The sequence below is a fragment of the Protomyctophum parallelum genome (genome assembly GCF_964188405.1).
Source record: "Protomyctophum parallelum genome assembly, chromosome: 12".
Lineage (NCBI taxonomy): Eukaryota > Metazoa > Chordata > Actinopteri > Myctophiformes > Myctophidae > Protomyctophum > Protomyctophum parallelum.
Window position 1 is genome coordinate 38,128,096 of NC_139712.1, and position 10,443 is coordinate 38,138,538.

The window sequence follows — 10,443 nt, forward strand, 5'->3', positions numbered from 1 at the left end:
TTGGTGAGGCAAAACCTAACATAGTGGCCTTCATTCTGTTTGGTTAGAGAGCTGCTCAGCTTCTTGTTGCAGCGCAGATCTGAGTCTTCTTTAGTGGTATGTGGTATCTCTGTCCAGAAAGTGGATTCTGGCTGACAGCTGTAAAGGAGACAAAGCAGGGTAATGTTCTCATACCATGACTCTGCGACAGCGGCGCCTCATCTCTATGGTATGGCCTGAGATAACTGTTGACAAAAGGGCTAACAGTGTTACAATGTAAGCGGAGGATGATTTGGATTTGGCGGAGGAAGAGGAAGTTTTGAATCTACTTTTGCTGACAGCCAGGAGGAAAAAAAACAGAAAAGGAAGGAAACATTTATCTGACAGCATCTGCGACCTTTTTTTCTGAGGTCTGCAACGTTCCTCTGCTACATGTTTCTGACTCTGTGTGACATGTTGTATGACTCTTGTTGTGCACAACATAAATTGCCCTTAAAGGAGTAGTTCACCCAATTCATGAGATATCTTTTGTTTTTTGTCACATTCTTGAGCCAATAATCTGATGAGAAAAAGAGTCTTAGGACTGCGACAAAAACAAAACAATATCGATCAATTCAAGGCTTCATGGGGTGTGTAATTGATAGAAAATAAGTCAACCAGTGTGTTGAAGTTTAGTTTATATCCCCTGCATAAAGTAATACCCACTGACCTGGGTAGCACTGGGGAAAGACCTACCTGTCATTGGCCAGAGGGCAGGACATCCAAGTCATGTTTACTGGGACAGGACTTATAGCCTCACAGGAGCAGTTCAGAGCATTATGGTCACAATGGCATTTGATCAATGATTCATCTGAAATGAAGGTAAAGTCAGTGAATTGACTGACATATAATAGATATTACTGTATGCAAGTTGCACGCACGCACGCACACACGCACGCACGCACGCACGCACGCACGCACGCACGCACGCACGCACGCACGCACGCACGCACGCACGCACGCACGCACGCACGCACGCGCGCGCACGCACACACACACACACACACACACACACACACACACACACACACACACACACACACACACACACACACACACACACAGTCACACACACACACAGACTTTTCTGATTAATTGAAAATGGAGGAACCATAGTGCTTTTCGGTTTCGTCCTCAAAGTAACAGTTTTTATATTGACTTGTGCTTTCGTTTGAAATGTACCCATTCTACATACTGTGAAATAAAAATGTCAATCAATCAATCCATCTTACCCGCCACACACACTGACATGACCTTTGTTTCTGTTTTTCTGCCTGCCTTCAGGTGTAATTTATATTCTCCAGATTTGTTTTGATGACACAGCGTCAGAGTTCTGCGGAAAGAGCCATGTACACACACCTGTTGTTTCTTTTATCCAGCCATCCATTCCTTCATCCTAAACATCTCTGACCCAAAATTACAGGAACTAGTTAGTTTACTTTTCCAATTAATTTTAAATTTTAAATGTCCCCATAGAAACTGCATCTCAGTAAGAACTAAGAAGCACTTTGAGTTCATGACCTGTTCTTCCATAACCGCGTGGGCCTGACACAGTCAGTCTTGTTGTTTTCTGTGTCCTCCCAGGCACAATTCTGAAGTACAGGGTGAGAGGAGACATCGGCTTGTAAGCAGAAGGGTGTGTCCTTGACCGATATGGTTTTGTTGTTCTCCACCTGAACAAAGAGGAACTCCTCATCTGAGGACACACAAGAAATGGAACAATCTAAAACTAATGCAAACTAATACAAACAATGCAGATTCTGCCGATAAAAAAGAAAAGAGGTAGCTAAGAAGTCGTTAAGTTTTTTCCAGATTCTTCTTATAAGAGAGTAATGAATAAGTAATGACTATATTCCAATATATCTGTATAGTATGTATACGTGTATAATATAAAATGATCCATCTAATATCTGACCTAAAACACCATGACCATTATGGCAATTAAATGATAAGGGTTCATGACATCTTGAAATGAGGAATTTATTTCTACAAACCCAGGACTTGAACACGGACAGATTTGGTTCTGGCTTGTGTCTTGCAGGTATATGTTCCACTGTGGTTTTCAGTAACAGAGTCAATGAACAGGTAGCGCATTGTGCTGTAATCATGCATATCATCGGCTATGCAAATCTAAAGGGAAAAGATAGTGTTACATTAAATTAATTAGGAAGAATGGAGGAGGAATGTTATGATATTTTTAGATCCAGAATTGTTGGTTTGATTTGTAAAAGAAACATTTTGTTAATGACTTAAGCCTTTGTCTTAATTTGACTTAATACTTTGTCTTATATGACAAATGGCGAAAGAACATTGACATATGTCATGTTAATGTGGTTAATGTATATATTTGTTCATGATATTGTCAATTGTGATATCAAACAAATGAAATATCAGACATATCAGACATGTATTTAATTAATTCAGTCTGACCAAAAGCAGGGTTAAAAAACAAGAACACCGGTGATAAACAATTTATGACCAGTAGGATACCAAACGCAGCGGCATGGATTCCCCCCTATATCCTTCTCAGCAAATGGAACCCTCCAGAACTCTATTGAGTTCACGTGACAGAGCACAAGAGAAACTGCTGATACTGGTACTATAGTTATACTGTACCTCCTCCATGTTGTTCCCAAAACATGGCGCTGTGCTGCTAGTAATTATTTGACCGTTTCTATCCCACTCTATTGGTGCTTCCAAGGCTGTGGTTGTGCAGCGAAGCAGCAGGGGTTGACCAGGGCTGAGAGTCACGCGTGGAGCCTCTTCATCTGACCTCCAATCACTATCCATGTCTGAAAGACAAGCAGCCATTAAGTGGCTCATGTCAAAAACAATCCATATTATTTACAATGTGCTCAATTTCTTCCTTCTTTCCCCTTCCTTGCCACTGCAGAAGAAGAACATTAATTTTGCAGTGTACAGTAGGTCCAATGTTTTAACCAATTTAATGCAGTGTCAAACACATGCTTTGAAAGTGACCCAGAGTATAATACTCACAAACCACTAACACATACTGTATAACTGTAAACTATATGCTGTATTATACTGCATATGGACACGTCTAATTGATATATTTGTGTGTGTGTGTGTGTGTGTGTGTGTGTGTGTGTGTGTGTGTGTGTGTGTGTGTGTGTGTGTGTGTGTGTGTGTGTGTGTGTGTGTGTGTGTGATTGTGTGCCTAGTCTCGATGTGATGCATTAAATGTGTGAGCAAATGGAAAACCAACCATCAAAAAATATTTTTTATTTCGAAAATATATATATGTTGCATTAGGCATATTGCAGTTAGAACTTTATACAACCATGATTATTGTAATGTTATTGACTAACTGCATCACCATAGTCATACAGCTGGGAGCATTCTTTCCCCTCTGTGTTGGAGGCACAACACATCACTGTTGTTTCGATATATTTTGAACTTTTAATGGTGCTCTCTGCCGTTCCATTGTTTAAATCAAGATTCTGCCCATCAACACCACCACTGTTGAATAAGACACATTTCATGGTTCATTACATGGGAGAGTGATGAAATATGAATATTTTCTTTAAAAGATTAATGTTAACAGACAATAAATTAAATACAATTGTCTGGATTTTGCGAGCAAATATTATGTGTGATGCCAGACCTCTGCAAGTCTTTGGACCATTTGATTGTAGGCTTGGGACAGCCGGATGAGACGCACAGGAACAGCAAAGAACGCCCTTTAGCTTTTGAGGCTTTCAGTTTCAACTTTGGTATCATGGGGCTTTCTGGAAATAATCAGAGGTGAAATGTTACATTACGGTAAACATGGTCTATCATAGGTTACTACGTTTTCTTTCAGCATTCAAAACTCTAATATTGTATTCCTGACATGATGTCATGTGTGCTTGCTGTAAATTTGTGAAGGAAAAATGTAAGCCTTGGTGACAAGGTATCATGCGATGTGAGCATATATTAGGCTTGAGCGAGACAAACGCTGATACTTACTGTGCACATTGAGAACATTGAGATGTATAACCAGGGAGGATTTGATGCCATCGGTTGTTTCCCATTTCAATGTATATTCCCCAGTATCCCTCTCCGAAAGAGGTGGTAGGATATTTTCATAACTCCCTTTGCTGCAAGAAGATGCTGTTGTCATGGCAGTCGAAGCATAGCACTCACACTCACACTCACACTCACACTCACACACACACACACACACACACACACACACACACACACACACACACACACACACACACACACACACACACACACACACACACACACACACACACACTTACATTGTCAGTGCAGGATTCATTCCTAGACTCCACTTGCAGGCAGGATCTCCAGAGAAGTTTTGTAGGACGATTTTGAGATTCTTACCAGCACACACATCCACATTACCAGAGGTATTCGGATGAAGATAGAGTACCTGAAATACAAGCCTTACCTGGTCATCAGGTCATCATCCTAAATTCATTATTATTCAGTGTGATTTTAAAATCCTATTCAATATTGTTGATAGGTGTATTTTGCTACAGTGTTCACTGTATTTAGCTAGCTACATAATAATGGGAACATGTTTGGCATTTTGGATTATTGAATAGACAACACAGAAATAAAGCTGCAAGAAGTGCCACACACCAGAAAAGAGAATGCGTCTGTAAGTGTTAAAGGGACACTTCACCCTTTTTGCTAAAAAATATATGTTAATGACGTTTAGAAGATTTAGAACACTTTCCTGCGGGTCTTTATGTGTATAATATGTGGTTTTAGATTCTAGCAGTGAGCCCAGTGTCTCTGATGTCATGGACACTGGTCTCACTACCTTCCTGGACTACAATTCCCATAATTATTTGGTGCACTGCTCCTCCTTGTGGATAGGGGGAGAGCTGTCTTACTGAGACAACATGTAGTCCAGGAAGTAAGTGAGCCCAGTGTCCATGACATCAGAGACACCGGGCTCACTGCTACAATCTAAAATATCTAAAACCACATATTATACTCTGTCTGCCTCAGAAACGCCTTTTTCTTTTACCCCTTTTAACACCAGTGAGGTATTTCATGCTCTTTCCACCATAGACCCAAAGAAATCAGTTGGGGAGGACAATCTGGACCCTTTCCTTCTGAGGGCCTCCACTCCCTTAATTACAGAACAAATCTGCTATATTTTCAATTTGTCCATTTCATCTGGTATTATTCCCAGAGCCTGGAAAACGGCTCATGTGGTTCCCCTGCACAAAGGACAAGATAAAAATGACCCAAATAATTATCGTCCAATTTCCAAGTTATCATGTCTTGCTAACATTCTTGAATCCCTTGTAAATAAGCAACTTAAAGTGTTCTTACATAATAATTCAGTTTTGAGTCCTTACCAATCTGGTTTCCGGGCCAAACATAGTACAGTAACTGCCACGACATTAGTTTTAAATGATATTGCCTCAGCATTGGATAACAAGCTATTTTGTGCTGCACTATTTGTAGACCTATCGAAAGCTTTCGATACCGTGGACCATACATTGCTTTTAGAAAGATTGTCATATTGGTTTTGATCCTATATTGCCTGTACATGGTTTAAAAATTACCTCTCTGAGAGACATCAATGTGTTAAAGTTGGAACTGTAAAATCAGAGTTCCTCCATATATCTAAAGGAGTACCCCAAGGCTCGATTTTGGGTCCCATACTGTTTATTATATATATTAACAATATTGTAAATACATTACAGACCTGTAATGTACATTTATATGCTGATGATATACGATCTTATATTGTTTCTCAGACTCTGTGGAGAAATCTACTCATATGTTGCAACTTGCCTTTGATGTTTTCCAGAAATCATTGCTAGATTTAAAACTGGTTTTAAATGCAAATATCCTCAGCTATACACCTCTAATGGAACCACCATTGAACTTTTTATAAATACCTCAGGATCTGGCTAGACGAGAAACTTACTTTTAAAACACACATTGAAATTTTAACAAATAAATTGCGAATGAAGCTTGGCTTTTTTTAACCGAAACAGATCCTGCTTTCCTTGGCCTACCAGAAAAAGACTAATTGAAGCACTTTTCATCTCCGCTCTGGACTACGGGGACATTATATACAGAAACGCATCAGCTACCACACTTAAAATCTTGGACCCAGTTTATCATTCTGCCCTCAGATTTATAACAGGCGACAGCTATAACACTCATCATTGCATACTATATAATAAGGTTGGTTGGCCCTCCCTTGCGACAAGGAGAGACCAACATTGGTTTTTATTTATATATAAAGCTCTAATTGGGAACTTACCTTCTTATTTAAATTCTCTTTTAAAATGGAAAACCATTTCTTATCATACACGCTCCCAAGAATATTTGATGCTTGAGACCATACATGCCTCGACGACATCTGGAAAGTCTGCCTTCAAGTGCGCTGCCCCACACACTTGGAACACCTTACAGACTTCACTAAAATACAGCTCTCTTCCTTCTCTATATCGCTTTCATCTTGACATATCAACGCTGGTAAATATCAACTGTACCTGTTTTAATTGAGCACTATGCAATGTTCCCTTATTATTATTATTATTATTATTACCAGTAATATTTTACTCTATTTATCTATGTTTTGTTTTCTTGTTGTTTTCTTGTTTTATGTTATGTTACATTGTAACTGTACATTGTTGATGTGTTGTAATCTCGGCACCACTGAAAAAGAGGGTCCCAGCCCTCAGTGTGTTCTCCGAGAACTAAATAAAGGTTGAAATGAAATACACATAAAGACCCCCAGGAAAGTGTTCTAAATCTTCTAAACGTCATTAACATATATTTTTTTGCAAAAAGGGTGAAGTGTCCCTTTAACAATGATGGTACTGTATGTGGATTCTGTACAGTATGACTACACACGAGAAAACTGTATTTTAGATATGTAGTGAAATGACTGCAAGTGTCTTAAAAAGGGGAAGTCAAGCTTGAACTGGTCTCAGTAAACTTTTTAAATAGTACATTGTCAAAGTTCTGCTTTCAAATGTTAGGCTACCTGTACATATTCCTTATGTGAACTCATTGTGCATTTTGTGTATACCGGTAGATATATAAACATTTATGTGTTACAATTCCATGATGTGCTTAAGCACAGCATGCATGGCATAAAAATACAGTATGTTTTGGTGATAATTAACACCAAAACATACTGCATTTTTATTTTCCCAATTTTAGAAGTTGCCAATTTCCCCCATGTCTCTGTCACTAGCAACCACTGTTGGTCTAGGGAGGGTGGTGACTCTGAAGAGTATTAGACAATCATAGATCTCATCATGGTATGGAGCTGTCAGACGCTAATTATTACTCTGCTTCTGTGTTAACTGCTAAAAAACCCTGAGATAATCATATTGCTTATTATCCACTATTATTATTGTCTCCACCAGGCCGAAGGCATGGGGGGAGAGTATGTTTTGCACTCCGTCCGTCCGTCCGTGTGTGTGTGTGTGTGTGTGTGTGTCCGTCCGTGTGTCCGTGAGCAGCTAATCTCGGCCACCGTTAACCCGGTCGATGCCAAATTTTCCACACACACTCCCTGGATGCCAACGATGAACCTCTGCCCCAAACTTTCCAGAACGGCCTGTTATAGCGCCACCAGGAGGCCGCTTTGTGCAAAACAGGTTTTTGCACAGTACACCTACAGATTTTGTCCAAACATCACGCAAATTGGTACACAGTCTCTCTAGAGCCATTCAACGAAACCGGTCTTTCAGATTTCTCACACTCCATCCTGATTGGTTAAGATTGGCTTCCAAAGTTCACAGGAGTGCTCAGTTTCAAACAAAATGCTGCAAATCATGAACACATCGCGTGATTTCCGTGAAATTGTGCACCCACATTCCCACTAGGCCGAGGACGAAATGCCACATGAACAATTTCAACTCAGCTTCAAGGTGGTGCTATAACTGGCCCAAAAGTGTTTTTACCTCTAACTGCACGGATCTGTGGATAACTTTGTATGCCAACTCCCTAGAGGCCAAGGAAAAACCTTTGTCTGGAATTTTTCACATCTGCTCTTTATAGCGCCACCAGGAGGCCGACATATGTAAAACACATTTTCTATTATTACTCCTTCAGATTTTATCCAAATTTCACACAAATCGGTACACATGATCTCCATGTGATCAAGACAGGTTTGTTTGATTTCTCATATTCCATCCTGATTGGCCACGATTGGCTCCTACAGTTTTCAGGAGTAGCCCGCTTTGTACAAATCGCCACAACTCCTCAACGCAGCGTCCCATTGCGATGAAACTGTGCACGCATATTCCCACTAGGCTGAGGAAGAATCCTGGTGGAGACCTGTGCCCAGAAGGGCAATTTTTCTAGTTCTTTTTTTTAAAGATATTTTTGTGGCTTTTTGCCTTTATTGATAGATTAACAGTAGTTTGACAGGAAAGGGAGAGAGAGATGGGGGGAAGACACGCAGCAATGGTTGTCAGGATCGAGACTCGAACCTGTGACGCGCTGTCAGGCTGGATTACCAGCCGTGCCTGGAGTGCTCGGCCGGCCCAGGCCCCACTGTTTTTATTCTGCTTCATGTATTTTATTCTCTCTATTGTGGTGGCTACTTGGTTCCGTTAGGGTGGTACACCAGTAGACCATACTGATGCCACACCTTAGTCTGTGAGGAACGGCATTTCGTGCAGCCGTATTGTATGTGTATGAATAACAATAAATTGTACTTGATTCCCCCCCCCCCTCTTGAAATAATATGTTTATTCCTGAATGAGGTAAAATGTGTTCTGTTTATTATTGCTTGTAAAATAGATGATTCAGGGAAGACCTCGAAAACACAAAATCGGTTTTGTGCATAATAATAAATAGGGTACAGTATATACAGTACATATTGCATACTGTGTCTGTGAACAAAACATTGATCTGAAAGGCGGTTACCTGCTGGCAGGGTAAACAGGACAGATTCTGGACTGCATCTCTGTCGAAACCATCAACTGTGACAGCCCACAGCAGGAGCACAGCTTGAAAGACAGGAAACTTTATCAGCTACTTTACTCTACTATTACTATTTACATACCATAATATGTTTAGGGTGTTGCGCAAACACTTTTATAAAGTGAGACGCTAAATTACATGGGACTAAAATTACTTGGGTTATTAGTTGAAGGACAACAGTTCAACTTCTTCTACACAGTATCAAAAATGGTTTCATTATGTAAACTTAAACTGTGTTTTAATAGGCTACAGAAGTAAGTAGGCTACATACCATAATTGCAAATTCATGTGCTGTATGGGTTTACGTAAGTATCATTCCTTCTAGTCTATGTATCTGTTCTGACTCTTTGTATTTGGCATATATTATACTTCTATTCATCTTTGGAATATGTTTGACACTATTGATATGATATGTCCAAAACCTTTGAGTCCATTCAAGCTTTCTAAATAGGACTAGCTAAATGTTTTAATAATTTAGTTCAAGTTATAGTAGCAGCATGCAGTAGTCTAGTAGTAGTAGTAGTAGCAGTAGTAGTAATAACAGCAATAATAACAATAAGAAACTGCTTTGACCGATACAAAAGCAGGATACAAATAAATAAATAACAATAGAGCCATATCAAATTGAGGTATATTCAAGAACAAGTTAAAACAAGAACACAAAGCGAAAACTCAGTACAGAGAAAACAGAAAGATATTGAAAGAAATATGGTGGAACAGATGAACAATCTACATGAATTCATCTAATTATAAATAGGCTATACAAATAAGACAATAAAAGCAATAAAAAGACCATCCAATCAAATCAAAATTCATACTGATTAAATAAGTAAATCTATAGAAACCTACTGAAATCAGTCACCCAACACAATCATGAAAAAATTATAAGTAGCCTAATATCGTACATAAATTATAGCCTATTATTATGCATCATCTTGGAAAACACGATAATTAAATATGCTGCTAAATCAGGCTTTAAATTCAGCCAAAACAATTTGCAATAACAATTCAGCCATTTATCAGACGTTCTTCTTATCCACGACCCCAATGTAGCATCAGTTGCATTGCAATTATTGTATTGTTAAATGTTATGCAATAGGAACGATCGGACTCACCGACGAGTGTCCCCTTTCCCCGCATTGCAAAAACTTCTGTCGCTTTCTTTGTCACATAGTCAAAGCCCAAAGGATGGATGGCCCCAAGAAAGTATCAATATGATTGCGCGAGGACGAATGCGTGCCTTTATAAACAAGGGAAGTTGCAATAGTGATGTCATCAAGTTAATTGGGCCTATAGTTAGTTAACAACTCATTTAAAAAAGAAAAGAGAAAAAAAGAAAACCTCATGTCACGAATGTGAAAGGGGAAACGGGAGTGAAATAAAGTCAAGGCACTACTAGGCTACTGTAGGCGTATGACAATCAGTAATTTCAATGTAGCCTATAGGCCTATGATTTTTCTTTTTAAATGTCATATT

At 39.3% G+C, this 10,443-nt stretch overlaps 1 protein-coding gene across 1 annotated transcript in view; it reads right to left on the reverse strand.

Moving 5' to 3' along the window:
- Positions 1-10,323, reverse strand: part of LOC310867666 (receptor-type tyrosine-protein kinase FLT3-like) — a 16,420-nt gene extending 6,097 nt beyond the window's left edge. The window contains exons 1-12 of the mRNA XM_083777785.1: positions 10,083-10,323; positions 8,911-8,993; positions 4,287-4,420; positions 3,988-4,118; positions 3,644-3,767; positions 3,356-3,498; positions 2,635-2,810; positions 2,013-2,148; positions 1,540-1,714; positions 1,251-1,351; positions 715-829; positions 1-138 (exon numbers count right to left, since the gene is read on the reverse strand). The exon at positions 1-138 is cut by the window's left edge and continues 74 nt beyond it. Of these exons, the coding sequence (XP_083633911.1) occupies positions 1-138; positions 715-829; positions 1,251-1,351; positions 1,540-1,714; positions 2,013-2,148; positions 2,635-2,810; positions 3,356-3,498; positions 3,644-3,767; positions 3,988-4,118; positions 4,287-4,420; positions 8,911-8,993; positions 10,083-10,107 (1,481 nt within the window). The 5' untranslated portion in view covers positions 10,108-10,323. The remainder of the gene's footprint in view (positions 139-714; positions 830-1,250; positions 1,352-1,539; positions 1,715-2,012; positions 2,149-2,634; positions 2,811-3,355; positions 3,499-3,643; positions 3,768-3,987; positions 4,119-4,286; positions 4,421-8,910; positions 8,994-10,082) is intronic.
- Positions 10,324-10,443: the final 120 nt, after the last annotated feature.